The sequence below is a fragment of the Dromiciops gliroides genome, chromosome 5 (assembly GCF_019393635.1).
Source record: "Dromiciops gliroides isolate mDroGli1 chromosome 5, mDroGli1.pri, whole genome shotgun sequence".
In the NCBI taxonomy this organism is placed as follows: Eukaryota; Metazoa; Chordata; class Mammalia; order Microbiotheria; family Microbiotheriidae; genus Dromiciops; species Dromiciops gliroides.
Window position 1 is genome coordinate 59,613,897 of NC_057865.1, and position 23,829 is coordinate 59,637,725.

The following is a 23,829-nucleotide window of genomic DNA, read 5'->3' on the forward strand; positions in this document are numbered from 1 at the left end:
TATTTTGTGTCATGGACTCAGAGAATTGAATTTTTTTCATCTTTCCTGCTCACCTCCTTCATAACTCCCTTACTATTAATCTCTTTTGATCCATAGCTAATGTTGATTGAGGTCTATTTTCTTTTGTTAGTTAGACTATGATCTCTATATATCATACAAATATTGAAACTAAATTTTGAATACTCTTAGAATTATTGTTTTGCCATTGGAAAGATCATCACTCAGTTTAACCAATTCATGCCTTTTGTGTTGATTAACTTAACCTTTGCTTCTTTCTTCAAAAAGTTCTTTTTATAGGTAAGAATCTTTCTGAATATAGCTTCAAGAAGGAGAAAGAGTTTAAAAGGCATGCTACATAACTTTCCAGCTTGTGTCCTTTGGGCAGTTGGCAATAGTTTTGCTACTTAATAATAGAAAGGTTTATTTATAATTTTACTTTTTGAACTGTCAGAATTAATTTTTTTCTATGATTAACCAGAAATAATTTATTGTTTTATCCTCCAGTAGTATTTCCCTTCTTATAATTTACATTTTGGTTATGAATTAATTCTTGGCTGGAATCTTTGATTTTTTTTAAAAATAGTTTTATTGATGAAAATAGTTTTATTGATGCCTTTTTTTAAAACATCACAGTTATTTCTGCAGATACTTCCTGTCTCTACTCCAGATTGAACGCTTCGTTATAGGGGGGAAAAAGTTAAGCAAAAATAGATAGAGTGGTCACATCTGGCAACATTAAGCCTTAGTTACCTCCTGCCTCTCCACTTAGGAAAGGAGAAGGTATAGTTCTTGATTTCTTCTCCTGAACAATTACTGTTTTTTCTAGAGTTTACGACCTTCTTCCCTCCTTGAGAAAAAAATAAGAAAAAAACCAAACATCTTATAAAATATACATATCAAGCAAAACAAATTACTTCATTGACAATGGGTAGTATGTCTCATTCTGTTCCTTGAGGCTCTCACCTCTCTAATAGGGTGCAATAGCATCAGTCATCAGTCCTCTGAATCATGGTTGGTCATATTGCATTTATCAGAATTGTTAAGTCTTTCAAAGTTGTCTTTACAGTGTTGTTAATGTATAAATTGTTCTGGTTTTGCTCACTTCACTCTGCATTAGTTCATACAAATCTTTCTAGGTTTTTCTGAAACTGTTCTTTTCATCATTCCATTACAATCATATATCATAATTTGTTGAGCCATTCCCCACTTAATAATCATCCACCCCATTTAGTTTGTAGTTCTTTGCCACTTCAAAAACAGGTACTATAAATATTTTTCTTTTATATGTTTTTCATCACTTTGTTTTTAGGAATATAATTTTTACTCTGGGGACTGCTTTATCTGATTTTCAGAAATTTCATAGTTGTCTCAATATAATTTCCTGCCTCATAGTTTTTAATTATTTCTCTCTTCTAGTCATTTTTTTTTAGCATTTTAAAAAATTAAGTATCAGTTTTTAGGTTTGCGTCTTTGCTTCTGCTCTCTGTATTGATACAGATAGGGATACATTCCCTCTCACTTCTATAGTGAATTGTGGCCTAAAAAAAGCATGTTTTTAGAACTTATGCTTTTACATTTATTTATAATTGCTTTGGGGGGGGTATTATCATTAACCCACATAACTCCCATTCTTCCCTAATCCCCAACAAATGAACCAACAAACCTTTCTTGTAATAAATAAATTTAGTAGAGTAAAATAAATCCACACTTATCCTTTATTTTAAAATGTATGTCTTAAGTTTGTGCCTCTAGTCTGTCACTTCTTTGCCTGGAGGTGGTCAGCATAATTTATCCTTATTCTTCCTGAGTCAGGATTGGTCACTGCATTTTTCTTAAATTTTTTTGCGTCTGGCTTTTTGTAACCCGTAATGCCTTATATACTTTAAAAATAAACCTGGGGGCAGCTAGATGGCGCAGTGGATAGAGCACTGGCCCTGGAGTCAGGAGTACCTGAGTTCCAATCTGACCTCAGACACTTAACACTTACTAGCTGTGTGACCCTGGGCAAGTCACTTAACCCCAATTGCCTCGCTAAAAAAAAAAAAGAAAGAAGAAAAAAAAAAGACCTGGTACCCTTTTCTACCAACCTGACAAAAGATTTATATATTTTCATAGCTTGGGAAGATTTTGGTAAAAGGTATGAGGCGGAGGATGGGATGGAGCTTTTAATGTGAAAAAAAAACCCATTTTTTTTTTTTTTAGTGAGGCAATTGGGGTTAAGTGACTTGCCCAGGGTCACACAGCTAGTTAAGTGTTAAGTGTCTGAGGTCGGATTTGAACTCAGGTACTCCTGATTCCAGGGCCGGTGCTCTATCCACTGCGCCATCTAGCTGCCCAAAACCCCATTATTTTTGTGGTTAGTCTATATGATTAGAGTTTCAGGCCTACTCTGGCTAGCCTTTGTTCTTGTCATGCTGAATCCTATACCCAGCTATTACAGGTCAGTGATTATTAACCTTTTAAAAATAAATAAGTTATTCTTATGTTTGGAAACTGGCACAGTGGATAGGGTGCTGGGCCTGAAGTCAGGAAGACTCATCTTCCTGAGTTCAAATCCGATCTCAGACACTTAGCAGTGAGACCCGTGGCAAGTCATGTAATCTTGTTTGCCTTAGTTTTCTCATCTGTAAAATGAGCTGGAGAAATAAATGGCAAACCACTTCGATCTCTTTTCCAAGAAAATTCCAAACAGGGTCATAAAAAGTTGGACACAACTGAAAACTGAATGAACGATAACAGCAGCAAAAATATTTGACACATTACGCTCTGCCTCCTGGTTGTATCATTGGCAAAAATTGTATATAAAATTGTGAAGATTGGTTTAGGACCAGTATAGTCTTGTCTTTGTTTCCTTGAGAGAGACATTAAAAAATATAAGGTAAATGTTCCCTTTTATTCCTATTGGTTGATAAATAGTGCCCTAGGAAATTAATCTATATTGCAGTTATGTGTTCCAAGAACAGTTTACAGCTCATATAAAGCAGTTTGCAAAGGTTCAAGTAACCATTAATTAAAATGACTTACATATACCCAGGCATCTATGAGCTTTGTAAATAGACTATTTATTAATTTTTACTTTGGCTACTTTCATGAGCCTTGAATGGCTAATGTAATAGCAAATGAATAAGTATTTCAGTCAATAAATATTTTATCCTTTTTCTACATTCAAGAAGGAAGATTTTTACATTAGAAAAATTAAAATGCTTTTAATTTGATTAATGTCATTATGTTTTATTACCAGTTAATAGCTTACATCTATATCTTTATATTTGTGTGTGTGTGTGTGTGTGTGTGTGTGTGTGTGTGTGTTTCTGATGGGCTTTTATTACAACCACCTGGTAAGACAGGTCTTAAAAGCATTACTCTTGGTTCAAATATAGATGGTGCTTTTCAAATGAAATCTCTTTGAATTGAAAACACACACAAAACAGTATTTATTTGGGGGAAATTATTTAAAATTTCTTACCGTTACTGTAATTTTTTCCAATTTTTTCAATTAAAATAAAGCAGTTCACTTCATTTGTATCATTACTTTTTTTTTTTAAGTGAGGCAATTGGGGTTAAGTGACTTGCCCAGGGTCACACAGCTAGTAAGTGTTAAGTGTCTGAGGCCAGATTTGAACTCAGATTTGACCTATATTTGGATTAACATGGATTACCCATTATATTATTCACTCATATCTCAACCGTGAGATAGTAAGATTTTCTCACTGTCAAGTGGCTAATAAGTGATAGTTGGCCTTTGACTCCAGGTCTCTTAAGGCCAGTATCCTGTCATTGTGTGCTTATTTTCATAGTTGTACTGTCTTTTCATAGAATAACGTTAAATGTTTTGTTACTGAGTTTGGCAGTGAAAATTTTTATATGGGTAAGATGTGACAGTACTCATTACTTTTGCAAATTTGGGTGAAATTGACACCTTTTTTGGGGGGAGGGGTTGGGGAACTTGGGGGAAGGCAGTCAGGGTTAAATGATTTGCTCAGGGTCATATAGCTGAGTAAGTGTCCTCCTGACTTCAGGGCCAGTGCTTTATGCACTGCACCACCTAGCTGCCTGAAATTGACAGCTTTTTTACTTTTCGTAAATCTAAAGCAAGAGGATAAACCTCTTCTGGCCATTGAAGGTGTCCTTGGAGATATTTTTGTTAAGCAAAATTCGAAGTGAAGAGGGCTGAGTCAGAATTGTCATGAATTTGACCTTGTTTTTTGCATGAATGTACTACATCATAGTCATAATTTGCATATTAAAATATTTTTTCTCTTAATTGTTTAATGATAGATTTTGCTACCATTTAAACAGATTTCTGGTATGAACAAGCAGATAGGGATACATTCCCTCTCACTTCTATAGTCTTTAGTTTGTTTCTTGTTTCACTGGGAGTGACGTGAGGACTGGAAGAAAAAAAGAAGAGCTAGTTCAACTGAAGTATAGGAGGTGTTCCATTGTTAGTAACTTTTCGTGGACTCTAAATGCCCTTCATTTGGATGGTTCTTTTCCTTCCTTTCATGCTTGAGTGATCACAGTTCAGAATTTCCTCAAGCCTCCAAAAGAAAATTTGTAATGAGATATGAACTCAAGTTACTCCCCAACTCCATGAACTCCTGTGGATCCCTATTGCCTCTTGGATAAACTATATAAACTCTTCTGGAAGAGGGAAGGGAGTAAGTATTTATAAGCACCTATTATGTGCTAGTCATTGTGCTAAGCGCTTTACAAATCTCATTTGATTCTCACAACTGCTCTTCAAGGTTGGTGCTGTTATTCCCCTTTTACAGATGAGAACACCAAAGGAGACAGTGACTTGGCTAGTTTGACACAGTTAGGAAGTGTCCAAGGCCATATTTGAACTTGTCTTCCTGACTCTATACACTGTGCCACCTACTCCTCTTTTTAACTTTTACACCCCTTTTAACCTGACTCCAACTTATCTTTCTAGTTTCATTGTATGATACTCCTCTCCCTGTACTTGTGTGTGGCCAATCTGAGCTTCTTTCTATTCCTCACAGAAGACATTTCATCTCCTGTCTCTTTGCCTTGGCACTTCTGAACTGTCCCCTATTCTTGGAAAGCTCTCTCTTTTCATCTCCTTCTTGTACAGTTTCTTTTTTTCTTTAACACTTGACTCAAATACCACCTTTTACATGAAGCTTTTCCTGATCCCTGCAACTGTTGGTGTTCTTTATCCCAAGCCACCTTTGTATATATTCTCCTTATATTTTTTATGTATGAAATATATGTTTATTTATATGTACATATATAAAACATATATTTGTGTGTGTATATATAAATATAAGGAGACTAAGTATACACTCACGTACATGTACACACACTTTAGAATGAGTATATGTGTATGTATATCCGGATTGTTGTTCCCTCTACTAGAATGTAATGAGAAAGGGTTGTGTCTTTCTTGGTTTTGTTTTTCTTAGTAGATAACATAGGGTTTGATACCTATTATAGGCTTGATAAATCATCATATCTAAGATAACAAAGTTTTAACACCTAAGTGATCTCTTCTTATTGAATGAACACCTTCTCTGGATTAAAAAGAGAAGAGCAGCAAAGCTGGTAAAATGGGAAGGTAGTAGTGCAATACACTCTGTGGGAGAGGAGGAGGCCATTTTCCTCTCCCTTTCTTCCATTAGTCAAGACAACTACTTAGAGATAAAATTGTAGGCAGAACATTTATTAAGCAATTACCATTTGCCTGACATTGTGCTGTGAGCTAGAAATAACAACAACAAGAAGGAAACAAGACAGTCTTTCATTTCTAGGATCTTACATTCTAAAAGGGGAAGAAAAAACATAAGGGGGGTGGGTCACAGAGAGGGGAAGGCAGTTGGTGGATCCTGTGAGCGAGATTTTCCCTACCCCTTAGTTATAAGTGATTTAACTATGGTAATAATCAGTATATCAACTAAAATTGTGATTTTTTATATCTAGATATTTTATTTTATTAGTAGATTAAGTCAATATTAGGTAAAACAGATACCAGTAGAGCTAATTCCAATCCCCTATGATTAGCAATGCTATATGATCATCAAGGTCTGCTAGAAACCATCTCTAGTCATCATCTGTAGCTTCTATCATTTTTTACATCACAGTAGTAAGTGTTTAGCAATTACAGTTTGTAGACTGTGATAATCCCTGCAAATAGCAAGCAAGTGGCTAATAGCACGTCTGGATGATCATTTTAGGACTGTAAATGGAGAGAAGATTGTCTAAAATTAGTAGCCCTATGGGGGCATAAAACCCTGTTGAGCCCCAAGCTCGGGGTCTTTCAGGTCCTACCCCGGACTGACCGGCTTTATTATGAGACTGGTACCTTCTCTCAATAAACCTATTTTTCATGGCTTGTACACTTTGCTGTTTCTTTTCTTCATTGGACTTAGAAATTTTCGCAACAATTTTGGTGACCCTGATGTGATCCTGCAGAAATTCTGTCCTTCGGGTTCCTCCTTTTCAACTTGGGACTCTGTCTGAGCTCAGCCCTGGGGACATTTCCCCTTGTTCCCTTCTTGAAGGAGAGAGACCTGAACGCGGATTCTGGCTGGATTGAGCCGAACCATCTCTAAGCTGGTGAGTATTTTCAAGCTGCAGATTGAGATACTCGTTTCCTTCTTATACTTTTTCTTTGTCTTCTGATACTAAATAATTTTTTAAATTGGATTAAAAAATTAGTAGCCCTGTAGGGGGGCATAAAACCCTGTTGAGCCCCAAGCTTGGGGTCTTTCAGGTCCTAACCCTGACTGACCAGCTTTATTGTGAGACTGGTACCCTCTCTCAATAAACCTTTTTTCCATGGCTTGGAGATTTTGCTGTTTCTTTACTTCATTGGACTTAGAAATGTTCACGACGAGCTGATTGGAAAATGAACAGGAAATGAAGTTTAGCATTATTGCTAAGACTGCTCCTTATATGGATTGTGATCCCCTGGAGATACTTACCAATCATCTGACCCCTCTGGGTGGAGTCATCCTTGGGGTCCATGTAGATGGTACATAAATAGAATAGATATATGAAGAGAGAAGAGAAGGAAAAAAATCTTAACTAGCAGAAGGAAAAGTCCAACATATGGAGATACTTGGAGAGATTGTAAGCCTGAAGTTGGCAGTAGAGAAGACCCCTTTTAGGGTAGAAGAACCTAATGTTGGCCTTGTAGGTTTTGAAGGGGAATTTTTAGTTCAGTTCTCCAACAGGGAGCATAGGCTTTTGCCTCTTGGCAGCAGAGAAGAGAGTCAACATAGAGAAGAGCAGACTCTGGGAGCTCAGGAACAAGCTACTCAACTGATACTGAGAGTTTGAGGACTGTAAAGAGACAAAGGATTTCCAGGTCCTGAAGTAAGAGAAGTTGTGAATTGCCTTTGCCAGATGTCTATTCTATATGTTGCCATCACTGCCATTAAACACTAGGTTTGAGTAGACCCTTTCCATGGACACATGTATTTGTGGGAGTGTTTTAAGGATTTGTGGGGGAATGTTTTATAACTACTGTTGTTATTATGTAGTATCTTAGTGGTATCTCATTAAATGCTTTTACTGAGAACTAACTAATCGTGTCTACTGGCTGGTTGCTGGTAAACACATGTGGGGTAGGGAGAGCTGAAGCTTGTGAACCGGAGTGTACAAACCCATAGGGTTGTTCCTAGAATCCAAGAGCAGCCGCTACTCTGGAAACCAAACCTATGAATGCTAGTTGGAGGAGATGTTACCCAATGAAATTTTACACACACACACACACACACACACACACACACACACGGTCATCCTTTTCGGCTAACCTAGACTATATCCCTAATTATTCAATATATTTTTTTGGTTTTGATAATGAAATTTGTGATTACAAAGTATATTGTTAGAATACACAATCTGTTAGTGGAAGTATTATATAATCATAATTAACCTTTTTGCCTGACCAGTGCAGTCATTTTCCTTTTAGGCTACTATGAGTAGAAGTTGTAAAAGCTATGAGGCCAAATCTTGGGGGTAGGTCAGAAGAAAAGAGCAGCTGAAATTCACAGTTTGAAAGTTAGTTATCATTCAGAGAAAAGTAACCTCTCAGTTCAGTTTGAAACAAATGCTGTCTTTGGGTTGGTTTGTTTTTCTTAGGAAAAGTTAGACCATCACTGATGTCTACCCTGATCTGTAATGAAGGTTTGACATCGATGTAGAGTAATTTAGAAAACCATATCCCAGGCATCTATTTATATTCAATACCAGGGATATGTAAAATTGTTCTTATTTTTATGCCTTAAACTCTTCAGATTGCTAGTTTATATTATTAATCCAGAAGCTAAGACAAAATAACTTAAAAGAAGTTGGCGGGGCAGCTAGATGGTGCAGTGGATAGAGCACCGGCCCTGGAGTCAGGAGTACCTGAGTTCAAAACCGGACTCAGACACTTAACACTTACTGGCTGTGTGACTTTGGGCAAGTCACTTAACCCCAATTGCCTCACCCCCTCCCCCCCCCCCCCCAAAAAAAAAGAAGTTGGCAAGGGCAGCTAGGTGGCACAGTAGATAAAGCACTGGCCCTGGATTCAGGAGAACCCGAGTTCAAATCCAGCCTCAGATACTTGATACTTACCAGCTTTGTGACCCTGGGCAAGTCACTGAATCCTCATTGTCCCGCCCCCCACCAACCCTCAAAAAAGTTGGCAACCAGCCCTTCAAAAAATGTTATTTATTCAAGGAGGATGAATTATCCTTGGGGAATTCTTAAATTGCATTGTACTTGGGGCGTTAACAAATGCCAATTGTGTCCATGGTTTTAAATATTTTTCCTTAATAAAATTGTACTGAATACTGTGGCATTTTGCGGTTTGTAAATTTGTACTCAGTTCATGATCTTGATCATTTTTTGCTTTTTGTTTTTCTTCTAGAGATGTGAATTATGCCCTCATAAGGATGGTGCTTTAAAGAGAACAGATAATGGGGGTAAGTACTCAAAGGTGTAACATTTTTACTTAAAATTGGAAAAAGTATTTTGAGATAAGTGTTATTTATTAATTTATCAGAACTCTTAGTGAATGCACCGTGACAAATTGTTTTTAGGCAGTGTAGTCTAGTAGAAAGAAGCCTAGGCTGCATATCAAGAGATAGAGGCTAGACTTTTTTGCCTCTGTCATTACCTGTGGTATTTTTAGGCAAATCTCATAACCTCACATTCTCAGTTTCATTCATTGATCAAACACTGAAGTGCCAGACAAAGCACTATGTGAGGTATAAAGGGGAAAGTGGAAGAGATACATTAGAGTAGGTTTTGTAGAACAGATGGCATTTGGGTTGGGATCTAAAGGATGGGTTAGATTTTAGGTTTAAAAAGAAAGAATCATGGAAAGCATATTTCAGGCATAGGGAATGATTTAAGCAAAGACAGGGAGATTGGAAAGCACAGGTTGTGTGTGGGAAGTATTAGAGTTGTTGAGTTGGACTGGAGCATAGATCACTGTATGGAGAGGAATGATAAAGAGGTATGGCTAAAAAGGTAAGGTTGTGCCAAATTGTGGTGGGCCTTGAATGCCCGGCAGAGGAGTTTGAACTTTGTGCATGAGGAGTCAGTGGAGATCTTTGAATAGGAGGGTGATGTAACTAAAATTTTGAATAAGATACACTATTCTATAAGTGCTGTGTTAAAGATGAATTCGAGGGAGGGGAGAGTGGAGGCAGGAAAACTGATTAGGAGAATGCTACTGTAGTTATTCTAGGTTGTAGTAGCATCCTAAACTAGTACATGGTATTTAGAATAGAGAGGAGGGGGGAAATGCAAGATATGTGGCTGAGGTGGAATTGTTAGGATTTGGTCAGTAGGTAGATGTGAAAGGAAAAGGAGAAGGGAACTGGGTGGTTGGTGGTGCACCATGGAGACATTCATTCAGTAACTTTTTTTTTTAATTTTCCAGTTACATGTAGAGATAGTTTTCAACATTTTTTATAAGATTTCTAGTTTCAAATTTTTCTCCTTCCCTTCTCCCCCCCTCCCAAGACAGCAAGTAATCTGATATAGGTTATATATGTACAATAACATTAAACATATTTCTGCGTTCGTCATGTTATAAGAGAAGAATCAGAGCAAAAAGGAAAAACCTCAAAAGAGAAAAACAATAGCATCAAAACCAAGAGAAATTGTATGGTTCAATCTGCAGCCATATTCCAGAGTTCTTTTTAATTTTCTTTCTGGATTTGGAGAGCATTTTCCATCATGAGTCCTTTGGAACTATCTTGGACCCATTCAGTAACTTTTTTTTTTTTTTTTTGGTGGGGCAATGGGGATTAAGTGACTTGCCCAGGTTCACACAGCTAGTGTCAAGCGTCTGAGGCCGGATTTGAACTCAGGTCCTCCTGAATCCAGGGCCAGTGCTTTATCCACTGCGCCACCTAGCTGCCCCTCAGTAACTTTTTATAAAAGGTTTTACCATGTGCCAATCACCTAGCATAAAAAGACAAAACCAAGATCATTCCTGTTTTTTAATTAATTAATTATTTTAAAAAAAATTTTGTGGGGCAGTGAGGGTTAAGTGACTTGCCCAAGGTCACACAGCTAGTAAGTGTCAAGTGTCTGAGGCTGGATTTGAACTCAGGTACTCCTGACTCCAGGGCCGGTGCTCTATCCACTGTGCCACCTAGCTGCCCCGATGATTCCTGTTTTTAAGGTTACGCTTTATTGGTAGAGTAAGGGGGGAAATGGGGAGCGACATGAATAGCTAACCCAGATAAATAAAAACAAAACTTAGGCTAGATAATTTCCAGGATTAGATCACCAGCAGCTGGGGGAGTCTGGATTAGCCTAATAAAGGAGGCAGCACTTGAGCTGAATGTTTTGGGATGTTTTGGGACTCCATGAAGTCAAGGTAAGGAGAAGCTTCATTACAGGCATGGAGGACATCCTGTGCAAAAGCATGGGGCAGAATATTGTGCATGCTGAATCACAGGTTGGTCAGTTTGGCCAGAATGTCAAGTATGTAAAGGAGAGTAATATACAGTAAGCCTAGAAACACAGGCTAGAGTCAGTTGGCTTGTAATTTCAAACAGAGAAGTTGGCGTTTTAGAGAGGCATTTGGGAGCCCCCCAGAGCTGCTTGGATAGTGGAAGGACATCATCAAATGAGTGTCTTAGGAGTATCAATTTGGGACTTCTGTGGAAAGTGATTTGGAGGTGAGAGAGACCGAGGTCAGGGATACTATTGGAAGTAGATTGGAGTCCAGGATAGAGGTGATGAGGTCCTAAGGTTGAGTATTGGTTTTGTGAATGGAAAGCAAGAGATAGGAGAGAAATGAATGTGAATTTAGTATTGATAAGCATTGGTCTAGACAGGAGCGTGCCATATTTGGATCAGTCCAGTACCCAAGGAAAGCAAATGCACCAGTGTAAGTAGAGCTCTCAGACCTATACTAGAACAGAAAGTACAGGGTGCAGGGATAGGTGGCACCTTCTAGACTGAGGAGGGAACCGATATTCATGGATAGTGTCCTTAGGTAGGGAGACTTAGGATATTGTTCCTGAAAAGGGTCGAGTTCAGAAGCAAGAAGCAGTGGCATGGCTCAAATCCAAGGAAAAGATTAGGGTCTCAGCTCTAACACCTGCAGCAGTCTGCAGAATCATAACCAGGGCAGGAAGAGTCTGTAGTTCTGTCAGTCTACACTGTCAGAGCTTCCCATTTGTCTGATAAGGGCCCTGTCCAACAGCAGTTTACTGCTGCTCAGAACCAAATCCAGATCAGGAACTTGCAGAGCTTAGACCAAGGTATCAACGATCAGACTTCCCTAGCAATCTTTGGGAACACTGAAAGTTTGCAGGTCCCAAGCCTGTGTTAGAGCATACAGTATTGGAGCTGATAATGCCATCTTCCCTCTGAATTCTTATCATTATCAGGGATCATAGGGGGAATATAATTAGATTTAAGATTTGGGAGTGGTGTTGTTATATCTTGATGATCTTAAGAGAAGGATGGAAAGAGAGTGTTAGGAAAATATATTCCTGGGTGGGGAGAAGGAAGAGAAAGGAAGGAAAGTTAAGAAAATTCTCTCACATAATCAGAGTCCACAAGTAGAGGGCTATACAAATGAGGAGAGGGGCACCGCTGATATTTGAATCTCACTCTCAATTTGTCAAAGGATAGAATGCATACATGTGCATATGGGTACAGAGATTTTATTTCACTCAACATGGAAATGTGAGGGAAAGCAGGGAGAAGGGGACATTAGAATGATAGAGTAGATTAAGTGAGATTAGTCCTAAGCAAAGCAAACTCTAAAGTTGTACTAAAATATGTCACTATAATAATTTCCATGTAGCTGTTTTTGAGATGGCAAAGTATGAGAATCTGAGTGGATACCCATAAATTGTAAAAGGCTGAATAAGCTACGGTATGGAAATGTGATAGAATATTATGCTAAAAGAAATGATGGAGATGGTTTCAAAGAAATATGGGAAGGCTTAACATAAAGTGATGCATAGTGAAGTGAACAGAATCAGGAGAACAATTTATACAGTGTAATGATATCATGAGGACAAGCAGTTGTTTTGTTTTGTATTTTATTTTTATTTTTTTCCAGCTGCATGTAAAAATAGTTCTCAACATTTGTCTATACAAGCTTTCCAATTTCAGATTTTTCTCCTTCCCTCCCCCCTCCCCTAGACAGCAGGTAATCTGATATAGGTTATTTTTATATATTATATATATATATATATACACACACACATAATAACATTAAACATATTTCTGCATTAGTCATATTATAAGAGAAGAATCAGAGCAATGAGGAAAAACCTCAAAAGAGAAAAACAACAGCACCAAAAACAAAAGAAATAGTACGATTCAATCAGCATCTCTATTCCACAGTTCTTTTTTTTTTTTTTTCCTGGATTTGGAGATCCCCTTCCATCATTGGGTCCCCTGGAACTCTTCTGTGCCATTGCATTGGTGAGAAGAATCTAGTCCATCACAGTAGATCAGCACATAATGTTGATGATACTGTGTACAATGTTTTTCTGATTCTGCTCATCTCACTCATCATCAGTTCATGCAAGTCCTTCCAGGTTTCTCTGAACTCCTCCTGCTCATCGTTTCTTACAGCACAATAGTATTCCATTACATTCATATACCACAACTTGTTCAGCCATTCCCCAGTTGATGGGCAACCCCTCAATTTCCAATTCCTTGCCACCACAAAAAGAGCAGCTGTAAATATTTTTTTTACGTGTGGGTTCTTTCCCCTTGGACAAGCAGTTTTGAAAGAATTAAGAACTCTGGTTAGTGTAAAAACCAAACTGATTCCAGCCATAACATGTTACCCGATTCCTCTTAGAGATGTGAAGGACTCAGTGTAGAATGAAACACACACACACGTCATGTCTGTGTGTATATTATATCCAGACATGGCCAATGTGGAAATTTGTTTTGCATGTCTATTTATACATGTTTTTTAAAGGTTTTTTGTTTTTTTTTTTTTGAGGATTGTGTGAGAGAGGAAGAAGAGGATTTTTGTTTATTGAAAAAAATTTTTTTCTTTTAAATTGCTAAGCCTTGCTGTTGTGGAGGTAGAATCAACAGTACTTGGAAACTGTTTGTGTATGAGAGGTGAAGGACAGGGAAGAGTTGTTTAACTCCGTAGTTTCAAACCTGTGTGACTGGGGCGGGGCGGGGGGTGATGGTAGTAATCTTTTTTTGTTTTTTTGTTTTTTGGTTTTGGTGAGGCAATTGGGGTTAAGTGACTTGCCATGGGTCACATAGCTAGTAAGTGTTAAGTGTCTGGGGCTGGATTTGAACTCAGGTTCTCCTGAATCCAGGGCCGGTGCTCTTTCCACTGTGTCACCTAGCTGCCCCTGATGGTAATAATCTTAATAGAAAAAAAGCAAATTCAGGAAGAAGGGAGGTTTTAGGGGCAAGATTAGTACTGTTTTAAGCATTTAGTTAGGTTCAAAAGGAGGAACAGGTTTAAAGGAAAATAGTATGAGTTTTAGACATAATGTGTTTGAGGTACTTTCAGGCCATCCCAAATATTTTGTAGTTGGTTGGAGACATAAATCCCAATTGGAGTTGTGTGAGTGGGAGGAGATGTGAATAGAGGAAGCCAAGGAAGTGAATGACATTGATGTGAGAAAGAACAAAGGAAGAGAAAAGGTGAAAAGTAAATGCTTAGAGAATGCTTTCCTTAAGTGGTAGGAAGGAGGATGAAGGGCCAGCAAAGAAAATAGGGGAGGAGAAAATGTCTATTTGGATTGGGGGGTACTTGTCCTCAGGGTAAAATACTGAAAAAAGAATTTGTTTCAATTTAAGTTGAAAGGCAAGGAAGGGAAAGAAAAGGGAAGGGAGAGGTAGGAAATATAGGGGGAAGGGAAGGGAATTCTGTTCTTTGTATGCAGAAATGTTCATATTGCTTAATATTTGTCAAGTTAATAATAATAAAACATGCAAGCATTCATTAGGCATGTTGTTAAAGTGAATAATAGTCCTTAACTTCCAGAATTCTCCTAGAACTTAAATTCAGTTTGAAGTTTTTTTTATCCTGGGGACTAGCACCCCCAATCTAAATAGATAGTTTCTTCTTCCCTGTTTTCTTTAGCATAACTGAAAAAGTCCTAAATCACGCATTGTTTAACACCTGTGTACTTCCCACCTTCCCAAACCAAGGTGGGGTTTAGGGGCATCTTCTTGTATTTTGATCTTTATCATTTTGTTAAGTCACATGCTTTCCATTTACATTGTTGTCATTTTGTATAATTTTTCTTGGCGCTGTTCACTTCACTCTGCATCATTTCCTATCGATCTTTTATGTTTCTGTATTCATCACACACATCTTTTCTTAGAGCATAGTAATATTTCATTATATCCATGTTCCGCAATTTGCCATTTCCCCGGTCAGTAGCATCTACTTTGTTTCCAATTCTTTATCACTAAAAGTGTTGCTGTAAGTATTTTTGGTATATGTGGGGACTTTCTTTATCATTGGCTCCCTTGGGGTATAAATCCCACTAATTGAATTTCTGGTTCAAAGGGTATATGTATATGTATATTTTAGTTACTTTACTTGCATAATTACAAATTGCTTTCCCAAAAGATTGTACCATTTCAGAGCTCCACCAACAATGCATTAGTGTGCCTATCATTCACAACCCCTCCAACATGGACTGTTGCCTTTAAAAAAAAACTGCCAATTTTGCAATTTGTGAAATGAAACCACAGTGTTCTTTTGATTTGTATTTCTCTGATTAGTGATTTGGAGCATTCTTTTCTGTGGTTGTGAATACTTTGCAATTCTTTTGAGAACTGTTTGTCTATATCCTTTGACTACTTATACATATTTATCAGTTGTATATTTTGGATATCAAACTGTTATTAGAAAAACTTGATAGTAAGATTCTTTGTTCATGAGACCACTTTGCCTTTTTATCCTAGGTGCATTATTTTTGTTTATGCAGAAGCTTTTTAGTTTCCTGTAATAAAAGTTAGCTATTTTATCTTTTGTAATTATCTTTGTCTTTTGTTTGGTTAAGAATATTATCTCCTGCCCATATCTGTTAGAGGTATATCATCTGTTTATTTTCTAAATTTTTAATAATATGATACCTTATATATATCATATATGTTATGATAACATATTTTTAAAATATTAAAGTTGTATGTTTCTTAAGAATGTATTGTGGAATATGGTATAAGATATTGGTCTAAGTCTATGTCTGCCAGACTATTTTCCAGTTTTCCTGGCAGTTTTTATCAAATAAAGAGTTTTTTCTTAGTTAATTTTTGTTTTCCATTTTATCAAAGACTGTGTGATTGAGTTCTGTTGTTTCTGGTCCTCCCTTGTCTAGTCCATTCTATGTATCTATTCCTATTTTTCAACCAATACCAGCTGGTTTTGATGAAATGAATGCTTTTTAATTGAATTGTGATTTAGTTTTCTTTACTCTGAATCAGTTTATACAAGTCTTCCTTGGTTTCTCTCAGGAAAACCTTTTTGTCATTACGTACTGTGAAAATACCATGCTGTTGCATTTATATGCTATGTTTTTCTTAGCCATTCCCATTTGATGGTTACTCACTATGATAGTTTCCAGTTCTTTGTTAGAATAGTACTGCTATAAGAATTAATTTTTTTACCTGTTGGTCCTTTCTCTCTTTGATCACTTTGAAGTTTATGTCTAGGAGTGGTATTTTTTAGCCTAAAGATGTGTTTCTTCTAGTTATTTTTTGGTTTTATTCCATTTTTTTCTTCTAGAATGGTTGGATCAATCCATAGATCCACCAGCAGTACATTAATAAATCTGTCCTTACTGCTCCTCCAATAATTGTCATTTCTCTTTTTTAAATTTATCTTTGCCAATCTAATGAATGTGAAGTGTAACATTAGATTTAGAGCTTTTTTTTTTTTTTAATGTTTTTGATAGGTTGGATGTCTTACCTTGAAAATTGTCCATTCATTTCTTTTTGACCATTTATTGTAGATTGGCTCTTGATGCACATATCAATTTACTGTATATGTTAGATATCAGTTCCTTATCAGAGAAATGAATTTACTGCAAAAATTATTTCTCGGGGGCAGCTAGGTGACACAATGGATAGAGTACTGGCCCTGGAGTCAGAAAGATCTGAGCTCAAATCCGGCCTCAGACACTAGCCACTTGACACTTACTAGCTGTGTGACTTTGGAAAAGTCACTTAACCCTCATTGCCCAACCAAAAAACAGCAACAACAAACCAAAACAAAACAACAAAGAACTGAGGCCTAAAATTATAGGGGCACCTAGGTGGCACACTGGCCCTGGATTCAGGAGGACCTGAGTTCAAATCCGGCTTCAGACCCTTGACACTTACTAGCTGTGGGACCCTGGGCAAGTCACTTAACCCCAATTGCCTCACTCCCCTCCCCCCAATTATTACTCAGTTCACTTTTTCCCTTCTAATTCTTCCTATACCTTTTCAAAGCCTTTTCAATTTTATATAATTAAAACTGTCCACTTTATCTTATGTGATCCTCTTTATTATTCCTTATTTGTTCAAGAACTTTTCCCCATGCATAATAATGATAATCATTTCCTTTTGTGTCCCTCTGTTTATGCTATTATCTTTCATATCCAAGTCATATATCCATTCAAATCTTATTGTGGTATATAGCATAGAATGTTGATCTAAACTTTATTTCTGGCAGTTTGATTTACAGTTTTTCTGACATCAAATAATCTTTATCCAAGTGTTCTGTGGTCCAAGTCCTAGGGTTTATTTTTAATTTTGCTATTATGTTTGATTGCTTCTATGTCTTCTCTTTTAAATCTGTTCAACTGATTAATTTTTATTTTTAAATAGCATCAAATAGTTATGACAATTTCATTTTTGTAGTATAGTTTGTAATCTGGTACTAGTTGATCTCTCTCCTACTTTTTCTTTTGAGATTACTTAACTTCCAGGTGAATTTTGTAATTTTTTCCCTAATTTTTGATAGTATTGCATCTGTAAATAATTTTGGTAGTATTGTCATTTTTATAATGTTTGCACAGTTCCTTATACATTGTAGTAAGTGCTTAATAAATGATAATTAGCTGTTGACTAACCATTACCAATTTATATTTTTAATTATTTGTCTTTATTTTTATAAAGATATTTTGTGCTTATATGCATATAAATCCTCCATATCTCCATAGGTGAATTCCGATCTATCATGTACATTCTGTAGTTACTTTGAATGAAATTTTCCTCTCTTTTTGATGGGGTTTGATTGGCAATATTCACAAAGGTTGATGATTTTTCAGTTAATTAGTATTTATTAATTTCCTGCTATGTACTGGATGTTCTGCTAAGAGCTAGTTTTTATTACTTTATTTTATTACATGCTACTTAATGGAAGTTTTTGTGTTGATTTTGTTGTTGTAGTTGTTGAATCTTTTGGGTTTTTTTAGAGATCAAGGAAGGTTAGGGTCATAAGGAAAATAATGGATTTGGTGATTATGTATAGTATCACTGATGACACTTTTTGAGAGCAGTTTCAGTAGAGATATGGGAGTGGGTAAAATTAGTTTTGACCAGACCAGTGATCTCTAAAGTTTTTTGATTGTGCACTCCATTAGTAAAAACTACTTGAGTATGCTTCACCAGCATAGGTGTATATATAGTATACACACACATATACATATACCATGGTGTTATTTATTATTTATATACACACAGAGGTATAGTTTATGCCACTAAATATGTACATTGTAAAACATTAAAAAGATGTAAATACAAGTTGTGAATTAATAACCCAGAAACATTTTTACTGAAAGAAGTATTTTTGTTACAACAATGAGATTAAATATGGTTCAATATTTTTTTAAAAACTTAGTTTAAATTTTGATAATACAGTAATTTCAAGATCTAGTTCCATTTATTATTCTAAGATGAAAAATATGGTTCATAAATATGTGTAGTTTCAAATGGAAGAAACGATTCTTTGGCTAAGCCTACTAAATCATAACACTTTAATGTTTCAGTTCTTTCTACCACTTATGAATAGGTGTTTATTGAAGTTTTGCAAGTTACTTTCCATATTCCATGATACCCATCAGTTGATATCACCTTGACTTTCCTTGGATTTACCCATCAGGTTTTGGCCTGGTAATTTTTTTAGATCTCTTTGGAGGAGTTTTGGATTGGAGTTGTCTCTAATGCTTCCTGCTACTCTGCTATTTTGCTTCCACCTTCCACTTCCAGGGAACACTTTGGAATGACTGGAATTTAGCAAGATGAGTTTCTGTTACATTTCAAGATAATTTAAGTTGGAATGGGCACTCCACTTAGAGAGTAAGAGAAGAGTCTAAATGGAAAGGGAAATTTACTACTTGGTTACCTTTTTTTTTTTTTTTTTTTGCCTTGAATGATTGGTCATTTGTTATTTAGTTTTTAAGAACAGTTGATATTTAGGATGTCCCAAAAGTCTTTGTGCTGTTTTAAGCTTTAGTATCTTGAAAACAGCACAGAGACTTTTGTGATACCTTATATATTATGTTCTACGTGGATAAGTCATGCATATCCTGTGGCACTTCACCTTCTTTCCAACACAGGCACAACAATTCATGCAGGGGTTTTAAGAGAATGTTTTTAGAGTGTGAGATTTAAAATTGGATACTAGAGCATTAACCTCCCCTTTTAACTGTTTCTCTTATCTCCCAGACTAGTAAATGGAAGAAGCCTCTGGTCTCTAGTTAGAGCTTTTATTGTTTGGAAATTACAAGGTGATGTTGATTAGAGGGATAGGAAAGTAGAAATACAAAACAAATAGTCTTAAGTCTAAGCTTAGTCTATATTCCGTATAAAACTCACCAAAAGCCCAAGGCTACCTTTAGGGGGAGAGCCATGTCAAGCACGTGCTGCTAACGGCGAGCCGGGCTGAGTTGAACTCCAGTCAGCATCCGTTTGTGCAGCACCAGTCATTGGACCAGGAGAGCAGGAAAGAGATGATCCCACTTCCGTTCTTTCTTTGCCTTTTAAGCTCGCACCCCGGAAGTGGAGTGCTTAGCAACCGGGCTGGTGTGCGTAGCTCATGCACTGCTGTTGGTCTCCTCCCCGAAAGGGTGGTCCTTCGAAAACTGGTGTACTTTTTACCACAAGAGCATTTGATCAATTCAGCTGTGATACCATCTACACCAGGAACTTTTCTACATCTTAGGGAGCTAATTGCATTCTTAAGTTCCTCAAGTGTGGGTACATTGTCCAACTCCTGTAGTACACGGAAAGACTCCATGATGTTTAAAGCTGATTCTGTGATAGAATTTCTGACGGTGTACAACTCAGAAAAGTGCTCTATCCACCTTTCCATTTGCTTAACTCTGTCCGTAATGTACTCTCCAGTGCTGGACTTGAGGGGAGCTGTCTTGCTCTGAGTGGGTCCACAAGCTTTCTTGATGCCTTCGTACATTCCTCTGATGTTTCCCGTGTCAGCAGCAACCTGTATTCCCTCACTGTGCTCAACCCAATATTCGTTCAAACACTGCCTCGTCATTCGCTGAGCATTTCTTCTCGCTGCATGTAGTTTCTGAAGAGCACTTTCATTTGGGGAGCGTTTGTATTCAATGAGTGCGCTGCGCTTGGCCTCAACAACGGAATTCATTTCATTGCACTTGATGCCTGTATAGTTATTCTTTATAAGAACAGTGGAGACAGGAGTGATTGTAACAACTACAGAGGAATTTCACTTCTCGGTGTTTTGGGGAAGATGTTTGCCAAAGTCATCTTGCTTAGACTGCGTAAACTTGCCGACTGTGTTTACCCCAAATTGCAATGTGGCTTTCGAGCAGGGAGGTCAACTATCGATATGATTTTCTCGCTTCACCAACTGCAAGAAAAGTGCAGATAACAAAGAAACCCCTCTTCATTGCCTTCATAGACCTGACCAAAGCGTTTGATGCTGTTAACAGAGAAGGTCTTTTCGAAATTCTCTCGAGAATTGGTTGCCCTCCTAAACTCCATAGCCTGATTCGCTCCTTTCATTGCCACATGCAGGGTGTCCTACAGTTTGAAGGCAATACCTCTGAAGCATTCAGCATAAACAGCAGAGTCAAGCAAGGATACGTGCTTGCTCCTACGCTGTTTGGAATTTTCTTCTCCATGCTGTTACGTCATGCTTTTGGTTCGTCAACTGGTAGCATCTATCTACATTCCCGGTCAGATGGAGGCCTGTTCAACATTTCACGTCTGAGATCCAAAACCAGAGTGAGAGGTAGCACCCTTAGAGACCTGCTTTTCGCTGATGATGTCGCACTTGCCTGTCACTCAGAGTGTGAATTGCAGACCTTGATGGATCGCTTCTCCCAAGCTTGCATGGACTTTGGCCTAACCATTAATCTTAAAAAGATGAAAGTCATGTGTCAGAGTGCTATGTCATCTCCATTGATACACATCGGTAGCTACTGGTTGGATGTCGTAAGCTAATTCTCATATCTTGGCTCTATTGTCAGTGACAATTTGTCGCTTGATTCTGAGATCAATCAGAGGATTGGGAAAGCTATTTCAAGCATGTCTAAGCTTGCCAAGGGTGTTTGGGCAAACAGTAAACTGACAAGACGAACCAAATTTGCCATCTATAGGGCATGCGTCCTGAGTACCTTACTGTATGCAGCGAAACATGGACTAGCCCAACAGCTTCCACATGCACTACCTACAGCGCATCCTTGGCATATCTTGGTCAGATAGGATCACCAGCACAGAAGTGCTCCAATTTGTACAACTTCCGAGCATCTACATGCTACTGAAACAAAGACGGCTGCGCTGGCTTGGTCATGTGCACCGCATGCAAGACGGGCGCATTCCTAAAGACCTTCTCTATGGCGAGTTAGCCTCAGGTCAAAGACCTGCTGGATGCCCCCAGTTTCACTACAGAGATGTATGCAAGTGAGACTTGAGGGCTCTGGGAATAGACACCGGCAGCTGGGAGGAGATGGCCAAGGACCGCGCCAGATGGTGTTCAGTACTCAGGAGCAGCTTGTGCGTAGCTGAGATGGGCCTCCAAGCTCTGGAGGAAGAAAAATGAATGAGACGCAGGAACTGACGGGCAACAGAGAGCGCAGTTTTCCGATGTCCTCATTGCGGCAGGAACTGCGGCTCCCATATTGGTCTGCACAGCCACACTGTGGCCTGTGGCTCTTCAAGGTGCTGATCCATAGTTGTCCGTGACTGGCGGAAGCCTACTACTATGTGGATAAGTGATATAAATTTAAAGCCATGCTATAATTAGAGGAAAATTGAAGGTTATATCTTTCATGTTTGAGACAAGTTATCATTTAAGACAAAATAGGTACAATCTGACTTAAAAATTAATCCTTGAAAAGCATTTGTTGATAGAAAAGTGGATAAATGAAAATTAATTTCCCAGGCACTCCTGTAATAAAGTGTTTTGTTTTTTAAACCTCATACTCAAAGGGTAAGCCTGTTACAAATGGGATTAGTTCAGTAATCATTTATTTACAGTACTATTTTTCTTTATCTTGAGTCAATTATTTTTGTCAGAAGGTGAATAACATGTATCATCATTAGTTTTCTGGAGTCATGGTTGGTCATTGAATTGACCAGAGGGCCTAAGTTTATTGATTGTTTTTTTATAGTGTTGATGCTATTGTATAAATTATTCTCCTGGATCTGCTCACTGTGCTCTTCATCAGTTCATACAGATCTTCCCAAGTTTCTGTTTTGTCTTTTTAAAAATAAAAACAATGAATGACAAAACAATAGCATAATAGCACAATGCCTACTATGTGCCAGGTATAGACTATGTTACATGCTTTATAATTATCTCATTTTGATCCCATAGCAACTGAAGATCTGTTATTTTCAACCATTTTACAAATGACAAAACTGAGGGAAACCTCAGGTTAAGTAACTTCACAAGTTCACATTATTATTAGGTGTCTGAGGTCAGGTCTGAACTTGGCCTTTCCAGGATCTCTATCCATTGTGCCACTTAGCTGCCTAACTATGCAGTAATATTCCATTATAATCCTATACCATCATTTCTTCAGCAGATCCCAGTGGTGACACCCCAGGTTCCTGAACCCAAGAGCTTTGGAATTAATAGGGCCCCTGGACATCCACAGCTACTTCAACCCCAGGCCCTATCCCTACCTTTCTTATCACCCTCAGCAACAACTGCCTACCAGCAGTCACTGATAGTCTAGCATAAGAGCCCTGGGAGTGGTAGCCCTTTCCAGATGGATGGTCTTGTTTCTAGCTCAGACCTTATAAACATTATGCCGGAGAGCTGCTGTTGTGGAGAAGGATCCAGCCATAATCATCAACTGCTCCCTACAGGAAAGCCATAAGGTAAAGACAGGAGGCAGTTACATGACAGATAAATCAAAATACCAACCTGTTGACTACCATCTCTCCTCAACCTGATGGGGACACTCCAAGATCCCAAACTCAAGAGCCCTTGTTGAAATAATCAGTATTTTTATCTCAGTGCCCACTACCACTATAACTGGGATACAATGTGAGATGTAGCCTGGCCATTACTCCTATAGCTACAGTGCCTGAAGACTTAGGGAAAAAAAGTTATTGCCACAAAATCCTTAGACTTTCAATATTAGAAAGCATGATTTTATCAGTGGAAATGACATCAGGGAAGATGTATCACTATCTGATGGCAAGTTTGTTTTGTTTTATTTTTGTTTTTGTTTTTTGGACTGTTAAGTTCAGGATTATAGCCATGATGTTCTTGGAAGCTTTCATTCATTTCTTTCAATCTAGATAGATTCTATTTCCACCTTGTTCTCTGGTTCTGAGACATCTCTTTAGTTTTCTTAAAATAGGATGTCAAGTCTTTTGCCATGTTCATGGCACTGATAGTCCAGTGTGCCAGATGATGGAGCTTCAAAGAAAAATGTCAATTAGACACAAGGCCAAAAAGATTTTCTGAAAGTGCTCAAAAAAGATTTTTTTTAAAAGTAAGAGACATAGAGGAAAATCTGAAAAACTTAGTGAGTACTGCAAGAAAATTATGAAAAGAGAGTTAATTATCTTGGTAAAAGAGGCAGAAAAAATACTGAAGGAAATAACACCTTAAGAAACAAAATTGTCCAAATGGTTTTAGAACAGGCACAAAAGTACACTAAAGGAAAGAACTCCTTAAAAAGCAGAATTGGCCAAAATGAAAGAGGTACAAAAATTCACTGAATAATATAAAAAATCAGATTGGTGAAATGGAAAAGGAAGTATAAAAGCTCACTGAAGAAACTTAATTCTTTAAAAATTAGAATTAGGCAGATGGAAGCTAATGATTCCCTGTGACATCAAGAAACAATAAAACGGGTCAGCTAGGTGGCGCAGTGGATAGACCACCGGCCCTGGAGTCAGGAGTACCCGAGT

At 37.6% G+C, this 23,829-nt stretch overlaps 1 protein-coding gene across 3 annotated transcripts in view; it reads left to right on the forward strand.

The window, feature by feature from the left end:
• MLLT10 (MLLT10 histone lysine methyltransferase DOT1L cofactor) overlaps window positions 1-23,829 on the forward strand; it is a 233,364-nt gene that overhangs the window by 36,235 nt on the left and 173,300 nt on the right. For all 3 annotated transcript variants that reach the window (XM_043967037.1, XM_043967036.1, XM_043967039.1), the window contains exon 4: window positions 8,882-8,936. In XM_043967037.1, the coding sequence (XP_043822972.1) occupies window positions 8,882-8,936 (55 nt within the window). The remainder of the gene's footprint in view (window positions 1-8,881; window positions 8,937-23,829) is intronic.